Source organism: Chroicocephalus ridibundus, chromosome 9 (assembly GCF_963924245.1).
Source record: "Chroicocephalus ridibundus chromosome 9, bChrRid1.1, whole genome shotgun sequence".
NCBI classification, from domain to species: domain Eukaryota; kingdom Metazoa; phylum Chordata; class Aves; order Charadriiformes; family Laridae; genus Chroicocephalus; species Chroicocephalus ridibundus.
This window is the reverse complement of record NC_086292.1, coordinates 47,180,718-47,200,328: the sequence shown is the minus strand read 5'-3', so window position 1 is coordinate 47,200,328 and position 19,611 is coordinate 47,180,718. Positions and strand designations below refer to the sequence as shown.

The 19,611-nt window shown below is 51.2% G+C and overlaps 2 protein-coding genes across 2 annotated transcripts in view; both read left to right on the top strand.

Annotated features, from left to right (window-relative positions):
• Positions 1-5,587, top strand: part of IGDCC4 (immunoglobulin superfamily DCC subclass member 4) — a 49,892-nt gene extending 44,305 nt beyond the window's left edge. The window contains exon 18 of the mRNA XM_063345381.1: positions 502-5,587. Coding sequence (XP_063201451.1) covers positions 502-1,032 — 531 coding nt within the window. The 3' untranslated portion in view covers positions 1,033-5,587. The remainder of the gene's footprint in view (positions 1-501) is intronic.
• Positions 5,588-10,221: 4,634 nt separating this feature from the next.
• The window catches only part of IGDCC3 (immunoglobulin superfamily DCC subclass member 3), a 106,721-nt gene continuing 97,331 nt past the window's right edge, over positions 10,222-19,611 (top strand). Inside the window, exon 1 of the mRNA XM_063346253.1 lies at positions 10,222-10,447. Coding sequence (XP_063202323.1) covers positions 10,381-10,447 — 67 coding nt within the window. The 5' untranslated portion in view covers positions 10,222-10,380. The remainder of the gene's footprint in view (positions 10,448-19,611) is intronic.

Sequence of the window (19,611 nt, the reverse complement as noted above, 5' to 3'; positions counted from 1 at the left end):
ACGTAGCCAAAATTAAAGCAGGAAGGCGAAGGGAGCCCCGGTATGTACTGTGGCTCTGTATCATGAGCTGTCTCAGAAGCCAGTTTTCTAGACCGCTGACCACTCGCCCTCCAGAAATCTTGTGCTTAGTATGGAAACAGACTGGGGGGTTGGTGGGTGTTGAAAGTTGTGGTCTTTGGCAGAGGCTTGGAGGAATGGTTGCTCCAGCCTGCCAAGAAACCGCCGCCAAATCACTTCACTCCCTTGGGACTTGCTTTCCCAAATGTAAAATAGGAATAATGATCCTGAGGTGATCTGAGATGCTTCTTAAGGCTTCAGCTCTGAGAAGCGTATCAAGATAATGCTCAATAGAGCACATGTACATCCCATTGCACTCTGTGGGATTTAAAAGGAATACATTTCAGTGCTTGGTTGGGTCACAGCCTCAATTATCTGAATTTCATTCACTTTAATTTTTTTTTTCTTTTTTTTTTAACCCTCCCCCCCCCCGTTTGATAACAGAATGAAGCAAAGAAAAGCCATCCACCAGCCAGCCTCCACCAAGTGGAAGCAGAGGTCATCGTCCATTCTGATTTTTCAGCCTCTGACAGAGACTACGACTCCCAGCTGCACACTCTGGAGAGTGAAGAGACAGAAACTGAGGACCAGGAGCCTGAAGAGCTCCCCTCCGGAGAGCTGGCTCTTCCCAGCTCTCCCAGCACCCAGCAGGACGCTACCCAAGTGTTGGTGGGCTGCACGGGCGATTCTGAGGTTCAGACCCAGAACGAGCTGTTGTGTACCGACAGAAAGACTAACAAAACAGAGGCCATTTGCATCCGTGGGCTCACCAATGGCTTCCACAGGCACGGGGAAAGTCTGGATTCAGTGGAGAGCGGAGATTCGGACTCCATCCAGGAAGCCAGGGGGGATGTGCAGCCAGGCAAGTGCCAATCGCTTTCCCCGGCCCAGGAGGAGGCCACCCTCTGTAGTAACTCTTGTTTAACCAGTTCATCCTCAGCATCTGAGAACATGGCATGTGTCCACAATCATTGAAGAGTGAACTAATCTGATTTTGATCATGGGAGAGCTAGAAGCACTAGTAAGGGCCTGTCCCTGTGAGGTACTGCATGCCCTCGACTCACTGAGCCCAGCAGGAGCTAAGAAGGTGCAGCATCTCACCAGAACAGGATTCGGACCCGTCAGCTGTACATATTGCCTTCAAGAAGTCAACAGGTAGATTGGTAAGGGCCCATCTTCTTCCCGCTGAAGCTGGTGAGTAACTTGTTTTTTGTGGGAGCAGGATTGAGCCATCTGCCAAAGTCTGACGTGAAACCACGGCTGGAACAGAGCCTTCTGCGTTAGACTGGGGCTGTCACTTCGCTGTAGTCCTCGAGGTGACTGGCAAGACGTCTTTTAATGCCGGGAAGAGGCAGGGTACACCGAGCGATTCTTCTCAACTCTCTCTTCACCGGGGAGCGCCTTGGCACTACCTACTGCCTGCAGCATTGGGATGAATTTTGTCACAGGAGTCCCACAAAGGGGTGGAAGCCAACCCAAAAAAATTCAGTGAGCTGTAACCACCAACCTTTTCTGCCCTCCCGTGGTTAAAAGGATTATAAGGCTCTCTTTGTACGCTACCGCAGTAACTATTACTAGCAGGCTGATGTAGTGGCCTTTTATTACACACTCTACGAGTGCCTCTAACAACTTGTACTATATAGAACCTTCTTCAGTGTCTGGGTCATTTCACCAACCTGGACTTTGTTTTACGTAGGTTCTTGTACCTAATATTTTAGGTACACATCTGTCCTTTTAATGTACAACATGTATTTTTATTTCCTTGGAACATCTTTATATTATTTAATTTTATAAAGTGGAGTAGTGTGTGGTATAGAGTAGCATTTTTACTACTTCTCTCTCTCTTTATTTTTTTCCTCCCTAACAACACAACTACCTCATGTCTGTTGGAGAAAAAAATAGCAGTGGATCTACTCTTTTGTTATAGTCCATTATAGGTTTTAACTTATTCTTATACTGCCTTTTTCTAAAGAATATGTTTGCACTGGTTGTTGACTCTTTTCTAATGCATAGTGCTGCAGATCTGATGTCTCTCTTGCTTTATTTCTAAGTATTGCTGTAGGACACCTTCCCTACAGCTGGAGAATTGGGTTGTGTTTCTCCGTAGGACTGTGTTTTGCAGGAGCTGGCCAAAGGCGGCTGCCTCAGCTGGAGGGATGTTGATCCATCCTTCCTTAAGAAGCTCATACTAGCGAAGAGAAAAAAGAACCAACAATTGCAAAAGTAACTTCTGATCTTGGGGACATCCATTTCTTTTTTTTGTGCCCAAGTGGAGACATCTCACATGATTTTGATTTCCAGAGAGCAGCTCTCGGCTTTCTCTAAGCAGTGGACTTGCTGAAGGCTTTGGATGAACAAGTGAAATTTTCCAGTCACTTCCAGTCCTGGCCAAATTGCTTTGGGTTTGTTTTTTTTTAAAGACCAGAGCACCACCAGAGCTTAAAAATTAAAATCAAATATTCGCTCTTATACCAGTCAGTCTGGGTTTATTACAGATAACGTTTGAAGATCATCCGGTGACTCTTGCTTGCTGACACTGCTTACTGCTGACATGTCTCTCAGCCTGGCCTGCTGGTGTGGGGTGAATTTTTTTCTGCCTTGTCTTTAGCCTGTCTCTGCCCTGTTCCGGGCTTGCAGAGTTTGACTGTGAACGCTACAGATTGGACCAGCTCCTTGGGGGTAACAAAGATTGGTAATTCCGCTCATTGGTTTGGTAAATGTTCTGCTTTCCTGGAGGATTCAGACATCTGGCCATTTGTTTACTAAAAAATGAGGGAAAAGGTGCCCATCTCCCTTTTTTCCTACCGAAATTCCCCCAAAACTATACGGGGAGCTGTGTGCTGATCTGAGGTCCTGTAAAAGGCTTTAGACTTTGTTTTTTATGGTGAAACCTGGACTGAGATACCACTGCTTGCAGCAGGGAGAACCTTGCTCTGCCAGTATCCTATTCCTGGCTCTGTTGTGAAGAGCCACAGTGTGCCCTGTCTTTGGAGCTGAGCTGGACCAGCCTGTGTCCTTGCAATCCTCCATCAAACCCTGTTAGCTCCGGCTCTTCAATAGAGGAGTACCACCAAGTCTCCATGTACCCTGTTGGGAAGGATACTGGAACTTCCACCTCTCCCCATCCTACAGTGTCTCCTCCCAGTGTGACACACCGTTCTGGTAAATGGCTTTATTTCCACTTGTTGCTCTTGCTCTGTTGCTCCAGCTGCTGCTCGGTATCTTGAGGAGTCTCAGAAATACCATTCCATGCTCTGAAGTGCTGTGACTCTGAAGGCCGTGGCACAGAGACTGGAAATCGGTGCCAGTGAGCAGGCTAGGCAGGAGTTAGTGAGCGTGCACTGCCAGAGCGAGGAGCTAGAACAACGAGAAGTCATAACTGGGCAGAGGAAGTGCATAATTAACCTCCAGAACTCACTGCTACAAGACTTTGAAACTAGTGACTTAGCATGGTTACAGATAAGGCAGTGAAGTGTTATTGCAGGCAATAAGGGCAATTCACAGTTATATGGGAGCGGGTGCAATTGCAGAGGTATAAACCCTCCAGCTGTGGGGTACCGGGCACCAGCTGAGGGGGGGGAGATTTCTGCAGCTGGACCTCAGTTTGTAGTTAGTTTCATGGAAGAGTCCTTGCCCTTCCTCAGTGACAGAACAGATCCTGTACAAGCCACATTCCCGCTGCTGTTGTGCAGAAGGGGAGAGGGATACTTCTCCAAAAAGCTCACTCCAGAGGAACCCCCGGTGACTTCCTTTCAGCTCCTAAACCACCTGCCAGCATGACAGTATGCCAAAGGACCGCTTTCACTGGGCATCTCGGCTGCTGGAGGCCGTGCCAGGAGGAGTTTGACCAGCAGCAGACACAACTGGGGCACTGGAGTTCTCCTTGTGGGCCCCTGTTGTGACACAACCTGGGGCAGGTCATGTACCATCCCTGAGCTTTCCATCCAGGGGCCTGTGGGGATGGAGCTTAGTCCAGTGGCTGATTTAGGAGCGTGCCACAGTTTCTGGGGCGCTCTTTTGTTATACGCACGCATTGCTTTGTCCATACTGACTTTAGCAGTCGCATAGCTATGGGGTGAGCATTGCTGATCTGCCTAAAAGCTGTCCCTGCCTGTCACTGAAGCCAACACAAGCAGGCACAATGTGGCATGGTTGGGTCACCAACCCTGGATCACCTTGGGCCAATCACTAAATCACCAAAGTAGTTATGTGCTCCAAGAGCTTTGGGGGAGATGCAGCAGAGTGCAAACAATTCTACTTACGCATCACAAAAATACTTTGTCTCCTCAATGCTGAGGCTTACTCTGATCTTGTTACACCCCACCGAATTGTACCAGCATGTGAAACGGGCAGCATTTGGATGTCCAAGTACTGCGGTGGCCGTGGAGTGGTATGCCAGACCTCAGCTAGAGCAATCCAGGCAGTTCCCTCGGAGCCAAGAGGTCCCCCCTGACCGGCAGCAGCCAAGCTGTTCCCTGTACAAAGGAGGCGCGTCCAGGCAGGGGGCTGGCTGTCCTTGGCTGACTCGGCTGTACCCCAGGTCCCTCCTGTCCTCAACACACGTGGGACCTTTCTAGTTTCAGCTAGAAATGATTGGAAGAAGACAGATAACACACATTTTATGTGTAAAGCTGAAACAACCAGTGCATATATTTTTTTATCATGAAATAAGCTTTCTTGCAGGTTTCTCACAGACACACAAACTATCGGTACCTTTAATTACCCATCATACTTAATGTTCCTACACATCGGGCTCCTTTCTCCCTTTTCTTCCTTTTGGTAACACTAAAGATTATTGCTGTTCAACTTTTTGCTGGTGTATATTGTTTTACATTGTTAAAATGTCAGGTTTGTCTCACTGGCATAATTTTGTAGTACTAATGTTACCGTTCGGCTACACAACTGTATATTCCCCATGCTGCTGCGAGAGTCACAGTTCTCATCCTTTTATTTCTTTTAATTCCTTGTTAGATGAAACACGTGACTCGGATTAAAATCTCTTTCAACTTTTTGTTGATTTGATTTCTTACTTAACAGACAGCGCAGTTCTGGTTTAAATAGCTCAAATGAGTTAATTTATAATCTAGGTTTTGAGATTTTTTATTTTTTTTACATTACTAGCTAACAATCCTGAGATCAGCCCATGAAATACGCTGTGTAAGAAAGCAACCGTTTTAATAGAGTGCTATATATGTTTTTGATCTCATTAGAAATAGATGTTTTGAAGGGATCATCGTGTCTTTTCTAATCAATACTTTTGTTAGAAAAGAGGTGTTTAGTCCAGCAGAAATCTACCATCTAGTTCTGTTATTGTATTCCCTTGCTTGTATTTTAAAATTAAATTTTGTTTAATTTTCTACACAGTGCATAAGGATGTGTAACCAGAACTTGATCTCGTTTGAAGATTGTGTCTGTGTTTGGTTCCATGCTGTACTTAATTATAAATTTCTTTCTTCAGAGACTGTTCTTACTCCACAAATACTCTTTAGTGTTAAAGTGTAAGAAGACATTGTCCTTATATTCCTTAACTAATGGGTTATTAATAAAATATTTTAAAAAAAGAGTAGAATTTGTCTCATGATTCAGTCTGTTACAGCTCTTACTCCGAGAGAAAGTTGTCGTGGAAGGCTGGTCCTGCAGCTGTGCTGGGAGTGGCTGGATGCTGGGAAATTCGCTGGTAAGTGCTGGGCCGGACCTGCAGGGTGTCCCTGCCGGCAGTGGCAGCCCGGCTGGAGCTGTGCCTCCTGCTGCGGGGCAACCTGGGTGTGCGTTTCCCAGCAGCTCAAATCCAGCCTCGTGCTTACCTGAGCGCCTCCCCTCTGATGGGCCTGGACAAGACCCTGCAGCTGGAGCAGCTTCCGCAGCAAGGTTTTACCTCACTGGTGGGAAGCAGGGCGGGAGCAGGAGCTGGGATTCACCCTCGTGCCAGTTCAGCACCTGAGCTCATAACCATGGAGGCTGGGAATGTGGGATGGTGGTGGGTGCCTGGTTCCTTCTACATCTCTTCAGGGATCTCAGGTGTGGGCTTGGGTTCATTAGGCATTTCTTGATGCTTGCTTATTTCCCAGTTTTGAACGGATTCCTATAAGAAAAGAAATTAATAAAAAATGTGTCCAATTTCATGCTTTATCTTACTGGGGGAACTTTTGATGTCAAAACCAAGCAGAAGCATCTAGCAAATGAATGGTGAGGCTTCTCTCGGGTGGCATGCAGGGCTGAACACTCGGTGGCTCGTGTCCAGCGAGATCGGCAAGAGGATATCTGGCAGTGCCCGAGGACACACTATTAACCTCCCATGCATCTCCCTTTCTTCCTAGGATGCATTCCCTACTTGAGTAGATAGTTTCCATTATTACTTTATGCTGCCAGGACTCCAGAGCCATAAAATCTCACTTCATCTGCGTTACAGAGGTAATAAATATGCACTTAGCATAGTGTTTTCTGATGGTGGTTAAAGGGAACTGCGTAACTCGGATGAGTCTTTCTCCTAACGACAGGTAACCCCACAAATGAGCAAGGAGGGACCTGGGGGAGGGTCATGGGTGACTGCAAATCCCACTTCCAGCTCTCAGTTCGCAGCATGAGATGGTGGTGGGAGGCTGCCGAGAGGGGACGGAGTGGGGTTGCTGCAAACAGGGCAGCGCGTGGGTGAGCAGAGCAGAGGGATAGACGCAGCAGTTCTAGGGGAGCTGGGACCATGGAGAAGTGAAGATAAAAGCGAGGTGTTTGTTCGCGTTTCTTTCTCTTCCCAGCCTTTATCGCCCCAGTTCGCTATGCTGTGATGCAGCCGCCAATATTACTACAGTGGATTTGGGTCTCGTGTGGTCTTGGGTAACTCAGTAAGGTACAAGTGCCCGGTGCAGGACACTGCCCAGCTCAACCCTCTGGGAAACAACGAGGCGTGATGCAGCGAGGCGGCCAGGGACGCTCCACGGGTGCTCAGTGGACACCAGTGGTGCAAACTGCATCGCCGGGGGGACGACTCCAACCTCCTCCCCTCCAGCAAAGCACCGGAGCAGCAGTTACACCAGTACCGTCAGACATCTGTGACTTGTATGGCAGGTACAATCGTGGGTTTCATCACCCTTGCTGTGGTGACAAGTGCTGGCCCCTGCCACCACAACACCTGTGTCCTTATACAGCCAAAATAGGAAGGAAAAGGGTTTCTGCTGGGGAAAGCAGCTTCCAGGAGCACGTCCTGAGGCTGTCCCACCACTGCTGGGTGGCTCTCAAGTGCCTCGAGATGGGTGCCACGATTTTGGCTCCCCTCCCTGTTGCTCACTGGCCATGAAACAGATGCTAAAACCCCCGTGTGTATGTACGGAAGTGAAAAGCTCCCAGGCTGTTAGCAGACAGGGAAACCACGATTACACATAGAATAATAAATGGAGTGAATTCAGACAAGTTAATCTCCCACTTCATCTGCTGAAACTGCTAATGGTGTCTTGGGGACCTCAGTTTGCAGTTAATTGGTGTAAATCAGGAGCACCATTGGAGCTGGTGGAAATTCACTGTGCAAAGGGTGAGGAGTGAGTGACACCCTCCGAGGCTGGTGCTCGTGGAGGATCATCTTGCGGAGAGGGAGGACAGACGGACCCCCTGCCCCTCTGCGGAAGGGAGGACGGAGGGATGGAGCCCAGGAGCACTCTGCAGGGAAAGGGTTTGGAGCCTCAGCTCAGGCTGGGCACTGCCACTCCTCTAACCCCGCTGCTTTCCAAAAGGCTCCAATTTCTGCTCACAGTGTGATAAGCAAATTCCTCCCTCCACTAGGAAGCAACTTTTTTTAAACCTTCGTGGTTTCAGAGGAGCACAGAAAAACACGAGTTTTTCTCAGGTGGCTCTAAGAGCCCAAAACCTGCCTTTTTTTGCTTTAAAAATCTCATGGCCTTTCATGAGTCCCAATGTTTGGTAGGACCACCCGCACTTGTGATTTTTGAAGGTGACACCAGCAATGTCACCAGTGTCACCTGCAAGATGTGGGGCTGAACTCGGTGATGTCCTGAACAGCTACGTCCCCAGGCTCTTGCTACTGCCACTCTGGCCGTTGCCTGGGAATGGGAGCAAAAGCACCCAAAGTCTGTGCTTTCTGGGGAAAATGAGCCCTGTAAAACACACTGCGCTTCGTTTCCCTTGGAATAATTAATTCCCACAAGCCATCCTCGGTGCTGGCGGCATCCCGGGAGTTGCCACAAGCCCGTGACGGCTGTGAGCGTTACAGAAACGCTGGCGGGGCCCCATGGCAGGAGCCAGGGAGGCGGCTGGGGAACAGGAGCAGGGCTGGTGCCAAAAGGTCAGGGACAGCGCCGAAATTCAGATGTTACTGAGAGGCTGGCGGAGCCAGAGCAAATTCTTCCCTGGCTGAGAGCAGCCTCGTCCAGCTCAGCCCTCCGCTAAATGAGGGAAGCTTTAATGTGGAGCAGATGTAGTGACGTCTTCTTTCCTCGTTCGCCGACTCCGATGCGCTCGGGGTGCACCATCCAGGGGAGCTTGTCTTTACAAAGGGTTTTTCATCTGGTTTCTGGGCACTGTTACAGGGTTCAGTAACCCAGTCCGTCAAGCTTTGGGTCTTTTTCTGAAAAAATCAATTTTTTAGTTGTTTTTTCCCCCAAACAAACACAACAAAAGACTTTGAGCTGTCATTGAAGAGATGAGTTTCACTGCTGATGATGATGATAAGGAGCTGTGTTTGTGGAGAACACAGGCCAAGGGACCGGGCAGGATCAGATATAAGGGCTACTTTGAGGGTGAGCTGGTTGGTCCAACAGCTGTGTGACTGCCCTGGGTAAGTCATCTTACAATGGGATTTAAAATAAAGAGCATTGGGACAAGCCGAGGTCTTTGCTCCTGTCTTCTGGGACTTCCCAGAGGTGGGATCCCCTCATGGCCATCGCTCTGTGATCCCACTGCCCTGCTTCCTGGGGACACCAGTCACCTCTAGGCACTGCCAACCACCTCAGCGGGGAGTTCTGTTCTTCAAGACAAAGCTCCAAAATGAAATGCTTGGTGGAATCAGTTGGAAGTTGTGCTGTTTCATCAGCATTTTTCCTTGTTTTAATGCCAGATTTTTGCGATTAAGTGCAGACAAGAGGCAGGTCCATGGCCCAGGGCACAGCTGCAGGGGCTCAGGGATGGGACCCTGCCCTTGCCCACTGCGGCAGACCCGGACACCATTGCCAAGACCTGGTCCCTTTGAGCAGTGACAGGTGGGAGAGAGGGCCTCGGGCACAGAGCAAGGAAACTTCTCCCCGTATCATTACCACAAGCTCGGGAAGGAAGGCCTGGCGCTGGCTGCCATCTCCTGGGCACTGCACGGCCGGGCAGTCTAGGCTGGACCCCTGGAGGGGCTTTCCTGCCCTGGGGGTCCGCAGCGCCCTGTGGGGCCAGGCCTGAGGGAGGCCATGAGGGGGCATCAGGGAGAGGAGAACCGTGAGGAGGCTTTGGTCAGGGGAAAGCCGTGAGCGGGCGCTGGTGAGGGGAGCCCCGTAAAGTGGAACCAGTGAGGGGACACCCGTGATGGGAGACCAAGGAGGGGGCTCTGGTGAGAGAGCTCCAGTGAGGGAAGCTGCAGTGAGGGGGAGCCCTGAGAAGGGAGCCCCGTGAACTGGAACTGGTGAGGGGAGACCTGTGACAGGAGACACCCGAGGGGGGTCTGGTGAGAGGGCTCTGTTGAGGGGAGCCCCGTGAGGGGGCTCTGGTCAGGGGAGCCCTGTGATGGGAGCCCCGTGAAGTGGAACCGGTGAGGGGGCTCTGGTGAGAGGGCTCCGGTGAGGGAAGACCCCTGAGGCTGCCCTGGTGAGGGGTGCCCCGTGAGGGGGCTCTGGTCAGGGGAGCCCCGTAAGCAGGCACCGGTGAGCGGAGCCCTGTGAAGGGAGACCCGTCATGGGAGACTCCTGAGAGAGCTCTGGTGACAGGGCTCCAGTGAAGGGAGCCCCGCTGAGGGTCCGGCCACAGTCCCCGCGGATGCCGGTCGCTGACCAGCCCCTCACGGGGACCGCCTCTCCCCCCGGCCGGCGCTGCCGGCGGCCTGGCGGATGCGCAAGATGGCGCAAGGCGCTGCCCGCCTGCCCCCGCCCGCCGCCGGCCCCGCTCCCTCAGCGCCGCCCCCCCGCCCGCCCGGCGCGGCGGCGTGCTCGCGCGGAGGGGAGCAGCGCTGAAATCCGCTTTTTGGCTTTTTTTTTTTCTTTCCCTTCCTCCCCCCGCATCTCCGCCCTCCCCTCAGCTGGGGGGGTGGTTCTCGCCTCGCCTCCCTCCTTCCCTCCCTCCGGCGCGGGCTGCTCCCTCCCCGTGGGGCGCAGGGAGGCGAGCCCGCCCGCCCGGGATGCCATGGCTCCGCCGGGCTCCGCGCTGCCCGCCTGCCTGCTGGGGCTGCTGCTGCTCGGCTGCCGCGGAGGTAAGAGCCGGGCCGGGCCGGGCTTGGGGAGCGGGCGGGGGGATGGACCTGCCGCCGCCGCGCCCCGGCACCGGCGCTGCCCCCCGCCGCCCTCGCCCCTCGGTCCGTCGGTCCTTCCTGCACTTCGCATCCCCCCATCACCCCCGTGGTGGCCGCAGCCGTGCTCGTCGCCGCTCCCCCGCGTCCCTCCCCAGCTCCGCGGCGGGTGCCGGTCCCCTCTTGCTCGTCCCCAGCCGGTCCCAACCCCGCGCGCCTCCCCGGTCGCTGCCAGCCCCGCGCTCAGCCCGTCCCCGTGGGCGCTGAAGGGGACCGAGGAGCTGCGGGGGCTGGAGGGACTGACCGCGGCTGCGGGTCCCTCACGCCTGTGTCCGCCCGCGCTGCGCGGCGGTGCGCGGCCGCGGGAGCATCCCTCTGCGGGAGCGGGGGCTCGTCCCTTCGGGAAGGCACGCTGGGGCCCTGCCTCTCGGCTGCAGGCTCCTACATCAGTCGCGGTGATGCCTAAGTGTTCCCCGAAAGCTGTGTTTTCAGTTGGAAACCTCGCTGCGCGGGGGGCTCCGGGGAAGGGACCGTGGTGTCTGTGGGGCTCTCGCCGCCACAGCCGGCCCTGGGGAAGGATGGGGTGGCCGCCGTGGCAGTGGCGTGGTTGGGCATCCCTGCCCAGGGAGCAGACCCGGAATCCTCACCGGCGATGGGAGCGGGAGGCAGCGCCCGCCGAACGAGTCGTGTTTGTCCGCCAAGGTGGCAGGTACGGAGAAGAGATGTTGGGCTGCAAGTTGTGGGGATGACGGCGAGCTACTTTAAACCCACAAGTATTGTGCTCCCCTGTAATGCCTGGCTCGGTTCACACAGCCGCAACCGGTAACACCACCCACCGGACCAGGGCCGAACTACAAAAACATCAAAGGGATTTTTCCCTGGACCTACTGTGCACATGCCCTGATGATAAATTGCAATATTTTCCTTCTGCTGGTGATGTTGCTTAAGCCTGGGTCTAATCTGAGAAAGAAATGGAGAAAAGATGCTGTTCTGCAGCAAAATACCCGTGTGCGTCATGCCCCCGCCTCACTTAGCAGCCTTAAAGATAAGGAAAAGTAGTAATTGTTTAAAAAACGTGCAAGCAGCCCAGCGTGGTCAGAGGGGAAAAAAGCGTGTGTTAGATTATTCAGAGATTAGCTGCTGTGATGTTTAGGAAACCAGGCTGTGGGCTATTCCCATAATAAATCTCGCCACGTGGTTTGTAGCAGCCACGGCGAGGAGGAGAAGCCCGTGTAACTCGCAGAAAATAGAAGTTATCCATGAAGTGGATGTAACGCGGCAGGTCTTGTTACTCTGTTAAGATGCCAGGGTAAGCAGCAGTGCAATAAGGATGGCTGAAAAAAAGTACTTCTTTTGTGGGGTGAGGAAAGGAAAAGTAGTGAATTTTTGAAAGCAAAACTTCAGTGAGTTGAGTTTGTGTCGTTTATCGCCTGCTGCTGTCCAAATTGCCCTGTGTGTTTATTTGTGCTGCATCTTGGCAGGTCAGTGGCTCCTGACTTTGGGGTGTGTTTTGTTGGTCCCATTAAAGAGTACTTGGCCGCACTTTAAAAATTTTTCTGTTCTGAGGATTCCCCCGCCTTGGTGGGTTTCTATGCTCTAGACGTGGTTAACGGCAAGGTAACAAGTTTCTGTGCTCTGCTGAATTTAATAAACCCTCCTGTGTCGATGTCAATCGGCGCCGGAGCGGAAAGCCTCGCCACAGGGATGGATGCTTGTCGGGAGGGGTGCTGTGCTGTGTGGGACGGGATGCTCCGCTCCCACCCCTGAGGTTTTCAAACTCTCCAAAATGCTGGCCTGGCGACTGTGAACCAGGCGTTGGGGGCTGTTGGTCAGCGTGCTGGAGTGGGCTCAGCAGCGAGACAGTATTTTCTTTCTTTTCTTTTTCTTTTTTTTTTTTTTTTTTAATTTCCTGGAGCTCTTTGTTCTGGGTGGTGGACAGCTTTTGTCTGTTATTGCTGAGCCAGGCATAGGATACGAGAGGCTCCCCGGCTCTGCTCAGTAACAGCCTTGGAATTAAACATCGTCATTTATATTTAAGTAGGCTTAACTTCTAAATTATTGAAGCTATAAGCTTTCACTAATTCCTACTCTGTGTGGCTTTGTTGTTTTTTTTAGATGCAAAAAAAAGGATTGCTTTCTGCTAAATTGGTGTAATACCCTGGTTTTTTTTCCTCTTAATATACATAGAGAGTATCAGGTATCATTTCCCCAGTAACGCTCAGAGACGCTATATGAAATTCAAGCCCACATTTGGGCTTTGTCTCTCTTGGGGAGTTCAACAGAAGAATCTCAGGACGTGGTTTTCCCACGTGGTGGATGCGGCAGGCGGCCCATGAAATGGGCTGGTTGTCTCACAACCGCCCACTTGTGCTCCACGTCTGGGACCTGTGCTGGGTGCGAAGCTCACGCAAGGGTGTGAGTGTTCAGCCACCCGTGCCGGTGGCATGCAGGTGTCCTCTGGGGCCACCATAGTGCCAAAACCAAACTTCTCATTGGAAGTATTTAAAAGCCAGCAGATAGAGAGGGGAATAGGGCAGGTTGGTCCCCTCTTGATCTACCTTGCCACCCCCTGCACAGGAACTTAGAAATCCTAAACTACTCTAATTGCTCCTGTTATTGTTACCTCTCAGGCTCTGGACCTTGCACAGCGCAAGCTCCCGCGCTCGCTTAGGAGCTGGCAAAGGTTTTCCAGGGAGAGAAGCTGGGCAAAGGCTTCCAGATCCAAGGTTAGAGCCCAATTCCCTGCTCTCTCTTTCCTGCTCAGTCCCAGTTTTGGCCCACGTACTCTGGTGCAATGAGCCCAGCATGGGCCAGTGTGGAGCATCTCAGCAGCAGAGCTCCAAAACTGCTCTCATTTTATGTCTGCAGATGAGAAAGCCTCTCTCCCTCTTTTCTGTCTGTCTCAACTTTTCTTTCTCCGATTTCCTTGTTTCTGGAGAGTCCCACATCGCAGCGTGTGAAGTCCCAAGCAGTGACCGCATGCAACGCCAACCCCTCGTTTCACAAACCTTTGGGACACTGCTGCCCCCGCACCTCCCTGTCCCACTGCCTTAAAACATCTTTCTCCGCCTTGCTGGGATGGCCGGACCCGGCTTGCTTGCCGCAGCGTTAGGATCCAGCGCTGGCTCCGTTGTGAGCAGGATGGGTCCCTGATGCGGGGCTGCAGCACGGGGAACAGCGTGCAGTGGGGCTTTCCCTGCCAAAGCAGCGAGCGTTCCAGCAAACCATGTGCTTCATTTTGCAGCCTGCAACAGATCTGGGACCGAAGATGCTTTTCTCTTTGCCCCCTTCCCCCTCCCCCTTTATTTCATGCTTTGCGCTCCTGAGCTTCTGACCCCGGATATTGTCCCTTTATTTGATCTAACAAAACAATGCAGGAGCCCCCCTCTGCAGGTTAAGAATTCCCATTTAAATCAACTGAATAACGTTGGGCAGGAACAGGAATAGTCCATTCAAAATTACTTTGAAATCACAAACTTATTTGAACTTTACTGGAGCTTTTAGTTTTACAGAGTTTAGAAACTAATAAATTATGCAGCAGGGCTCATGAAAATCTACCCGGGTCCGTTTATCCAAAAGAATATGCAACATTTTGGTTTTGCAAGAAAATAAAAATAATTGTTTGCACATGTTCAGGAGTCATTGGCAAGCATATAAAACTGATGGTTAAGGAGGCGAACATGTCAATAATTGCACTTTAAGAGAAGAGAGAGGGAAATAGGCGAGCGCACCGAGAAAAGCACACAGCATACTGATCTGGCCTTGCTATTATATCAAATGTCACTGTTGTATCGCACCCTCCACTCGAGAGGAGCCCAGTCACTTAACAACCCAGACCCGCTCCTGCGCTGGTAATTTAAAACCAGAGTTTCAGAGCCGAGTCAAGGATTTGCTGCCTTTTTTTTTTTTTTTCTTTTTTTGGTTCTTGCGCATGTAATTGTGTTGATGAAGCTAATGGCAAGTCAGGAGGATGCGGGTTGTGGTGCATGATTCTGCTGAGTTGTGAAGATGCTTTTGCAAAAGGATCTTTGCTACTGAAACCTGAGAGTATGTGAAAAGGGAGAGGAGTGCTAGTGTTTTGTTAAAACGGCTCTGGTTTTGGAGGGAGCAGGGGTCGGTGTGGTGCTTGGCAGTGCCGGAGAGGAGCAACACGATGCGTTCCTGCATCCTGAATTTCAGGGTGGGAGGTGGTAAGGCAGAGGGGACGGCAGGGAGGAGAGAGTGCTGTGCTTCTTTTGAATCCCCTGGGTGCGATTAAGAGTTTCAAAGGTTTTAAAGTGCACAGAAACTTCTTTTCTTCCAGAAGGAGCTTGCCTTTCCTTTCCTTGCACACCATCCAGTCCTGCCTGCCAGTGCTCAAGCTGAATTTCAAGGGCTGGGTGACAGGGCTGTGTTGGCTGGTGGCTTTGGCACCGTGATGCCAGGGTGCCTGTGGCTCTCTGGGCAGCCTCGTGCCATCCCGCTCCTCCCAGCCGATGTGCCTGTGATCCACGAGCGTCGTCACCCACTGCATGGCCAGTCTGTTCCCAGCTGGGTCTGTGCAAGGGACTGGACATGGCGACAGCCACCTCTCTGATGCTTTCTTGCAGAGTTGTGGGCCGAAACCCGCTATTACCCCATTCTGCATTAGAGCAGCCTCGGGGGCCGAAGCCTGTGGGGACCCTGGCTCTGGCCACAGCGTTTGCCATCTTGGCCGCTGCCTTTGCCGTCCTCTCGTGCGCGGTTGTTTCCTGCTCCGTATTTGTATCGCTGATGCCCTCTGCGGTGAGACTGTGATCTGGTCAGGGCTGCGAAACACGTGGGGAATGCAAATAACAACACATCCTACGCTCGGCTTGCTGCCGTGCTCTCTGGAAGCCTCACTGTGGATGGAACTTCTGTGGGCAATTATGTCAGAAAAGGTTTTTGCCCTTTCCAGCTATAGCAACAGGTTTTACCCTGCTTTCTTCAGAGACGGGGGAGCCCACAAGGACTTGGAGCTTGTCCTGGAAAGGGTCTTTGTGCTGTGAACGGTTCCAGCTTCCACACTGTTTAACGAGCGACCTCCTGGGATTTGCCCAGTCTAGTCTCGAACATCTGAAAATTATTTGGGGCAACTTCTCCAGCTCTTTGGGCTGTGTTTGCTTTCCTCGGCTAAAATCTGTCTCCCTGCCAAGGGCAGCAATCCCGGGCATGTCTCTGGGCTCTGCATCAGGTGGCCGAGAGGTCGCGTTATCCTCAACAGAGACCTCCTGCAATCGCTTAATGAGTGGATGTGGTTTATGCGCCCTGATGGAAAAATCGCTTTATATAACCTCTTGTCTGAAAGGGAAGGGAATAAAAAATTCTGAGCTAGTAAACTTTATGGCCAGCAAGATGTTGGGCCTGTTACAGCCTATTCTCTTCTTCTTTAAATGTAAATTTTTCTGGATGCCCTTAAGAACCAATTTGCACTTTACTGCAGTGTAGTGCTTTTCTCCTTAGGGTCTGGGTCAGCCTCAAGGAGATTTAAGGGGGCACCAGCTGGATTTTTAGGTTGCCAATTTCATCAGCCTGAAACCTGTTATAATCTGCTGGAGAGTGTCTTTCAGGTCCAGATATCTCTTCCTTCCATATCCTCCCATTTGCAGAAGGGACAAACAACAAACTTCCACTGAAAAAACAGGAGCCCTTTTTTGTAGGGCTGTCCCAACCTACACCCAAATTTTTGGTCCTAATACTCACCTGTAGTCCACTATAAAAACCTCTGGTCCTGCGCTGGCGGGAGCCCAGGGACATTTTCTTTTGACTTTATCAAAGCAGGACTGGAGGGGCTAACCTTGGTGGTGGTAAGGCTCACCAGTGGGTCGCTGCTGATTTATGTTGTGTTATGCTGGGAACAAACATGGTAAATCAGGAGAAAGTGAATTTCTGCTCGTGAGAGGCAGTTTGCAGGTGGATGTTGTGCTGTGGATGTGATGGGAGAGGAGCCGGGGCTGCCGCAGTCTCCCCGCCGGTGCTCCTGATGATGCTGCTCCAGGAAGAGCAAGGTGGACCTGGGCGCTCCTGCAATATCTCGCCTTGCCGCGAGCTCAGACCAGGCCCTTAGCAGGCCATTTCATCTCCCTGTGATTAACGTTCCCTGTCTAGAACGGGAGTAATAATACGGGCTTCATCTGCCGGGACTGTGAGCTCCCAGGGCAGGGATGGCCCTGCTGGCTGTGGGTCTGGACAGGGTCCAGGAGGATGAGCCATGGTGTGACTGAGGTCCTTTGCGATGGATGTCACCGCTAATTAGAGCCGTGAGATCAGCTGCTGTATTTTTCAGAAGCACAGGAGGGAAAGCCAAAATCGTGTTTCCCAAATGGAAAAAGACAATGCTAGGGTATAAGCAAGTTCTTTTGAAGCTTTGAACATGAATCACAGTGTCAAGTAAAAAATAATTAAACTTATTTTTTTTTTAAATGTACTTCAAAGTGTCTTTTAAGCTTCACATTAATTCGAAGTTCTTTCTCTCAGCACTAAATAAATCTCTTGGTTCAAAAGCACAAGTGCTAATTGGTTTCTCTGAGTATGCCTATCTGCTTGATCAATAGGGAAAATAGTTTTTGTTAAATATTTGCACATATAGTCACAGATTGTATTGCTCAGGGAGATGGTAAATGTTTCTCAAAAGGAGACTTGTAGAATGAGGATTCCAATAATTTTCTTGTGGCCTTTATGTCAGAGCTAATAATGCTTCCTTCTGCCTCCTTTCGCAGAAAGCAAAGCAATTTTCCCTTGTGCGTTCCCCGGCACAGCCTGCCGGCGCCGAGACGAGCGGTCTGCTCAGCTGCCTGCCTAACACCCCTGCCTCTAACTACAAACTCAAGCTGCCGTCAGCCGGGTTTTACAGTTTCTGCCTCTAGCCGAGAGTGGCTGCGAGCCACGCTGCCTCACAGTCCGTTTCGGGAGGTACCTGGGACGTTGTGTGGGATGAGTTGGGTTTGGATACGCAGACAGCCATTGGAGAAACGTGAGGCTTTCAGACTCCCCAAGTGAATGTGTACCGCTTGGCAATTTCCTCTCTGTCTCTCTCAATTAATTGCACTTTTACTGTTTCCCTGTGCCTTCGGAGTGTCATTTACTTCCAAGTTTGCAGCATCATTTCTGTGCCTCACTGCTAACTACGATCAGTTATTTATGGTAACGGAGTTGGCTCCCCCTCTTCCCTCGTTACCGCCTTGCTTTGATGTGCTCTCCCTCTTGCCCATCTGAGTTGACCTCTAGAGCAAACACCAGGAGCCTTCTTGTCCCGCCATGGAAATTCCTCTGCAAGCGTCCCTCTTCCTTTGTCTCATCCTGAGCATCCCAGGGAGGCAGGGCTCTGCATTCAGAGTCTGCTTTTGAGACCTAGAGCCCCACAGTGCCAGTCTTGGAAGGTCAAATCCCAATGGCCCTGTTTGAAGCCCGATCCTTGAAAACCATTTTTAATGCGAATAATCCCAGGGTTATAGCCAAATGGATGAAGGGAGTTATTTAAGAAGGGACGAAGAAGGTCTAAGGCACCTAGTTTCTACCATGCCTTGCACACTGCTCTCTCCAGAGCAGCTGTATGGATCTCAGGTTGGGCTCTTTGTGGACCAGTTTCTCATACGTGATGGTGTGCAGCATCCCAGGGCCTTGTTCTTTTTTGAGAAAACCCCCAGGAACATGATGCCCTGTAGAAGCATGGCATTGAGAAGGATATCCTTCTTACCAAGCCCACTCTCTGCCCCCAGATTAGGCCACAAGGCTGAGGGCCATAGGGAATGGGGCTGGCTTAATGGAGACCTTTGGCCGGAAAAGAACCCATGGCCGCTTCCTCAGAGCTTTCTGCATGCCAGAAAACTGCTGGGCTCAGCTTTCCCTGCGTCAGCGGTGTCACAGTGGTGCAGACATGCTCAGGTCAGCTTGCTAGCTTGGGTCTCGCCAACCGTGCCACCAATGATTTACCTATTTGCGAGACTCAGAATTCGCCCCACAAAAGTCAGAACCTGTGGATTTTGCAGACTGGGATACTGAGGCCCTTGAGAACCAAAACTCAGTTTTTTAAGGCAATTTCAGATCTATCTACTTGATGATCCAGATAGACAGCTTTAGGATGTCTAATGTGCCCATGGTGCCAGGGAAGGGCTTAGGGACTTTTGAAGAGCAGCAGATGCCTCTCTGCATCTGTCAGCATCCAAGTAACTGCGGAGAAGAGAGACTTTTGGCTGGGTTTGCATGGAAAACCCATGTCGGGGTGAAAGATAGAGCTTGGCTTCTCCCAAATCCTCAGATGGGGTGGGCTTGCTTCTCTGGTTAGTTGGTCACCTGGTCCTGAAGGGCCAGGAAAGAGGCAGTGGGATTTCTTCAAGGTCAGAAAAGCATCCCATAAGAAAAACATCCATTGAGGAGGAATTTGGGTGCTTCTGGACACTATGAGGTGTCTGCAGGTTACAAATCAGTCGCTCACTGTCCGTTGTACAGCGTGACACCTTCAGGCACAGTCCGGCTCTTGCCTACAGCGTGAGGAGACCCCAGGACCAGGCAGTGTCCGTCCCCACCCCGGCGTGTGTCTGAGGGCACCAATCCTAATTATGAGTGTCATCACTTCTGCTGCTTGAGCAGCCTGGAGTTAGGATGCAGACCGCATGTTTATGGAGGTAAACATGATTATCTCCAATCACAGGCCTTAATGATGGTTATTATAATGACAGCTATTGTGGGAAGGGCATGTAATTATGTTGATTCTTCCCTTTATTGTACATATAATAATAAGCTGTTTTATCTAAGAGTACAGGGGGACTGGGGGAAGATGGGGCATTTATTTCATTAGGGATTTTTTCTGATTGCCTGTTAGGCTAAATCTTGAAACCTTGTTCAATCTTTCTGGAGTCAGAAGTCCCCCTTGGTTCAGTGACGGGATGCGAGGGTCCTTATCCTACCTGACTCCCAGGAGCACCCACGCGGGGAATGGGGCCCCAGCGTGGTAGGCGCTGTTGAGACTCTGGCCACTTTGCAGAAAAATGCGGAGCATTCATCTAATTCCTTAATTTTCACAAAAAAAGAGTAATTGATGGGTTTGTGCTGGCTGGAGTCTAACTTGCTGAGAGGACCCCAGGGCTATGTCATAAAAAAGAAGTCACAGTGAGCGATAGCTCACTGAG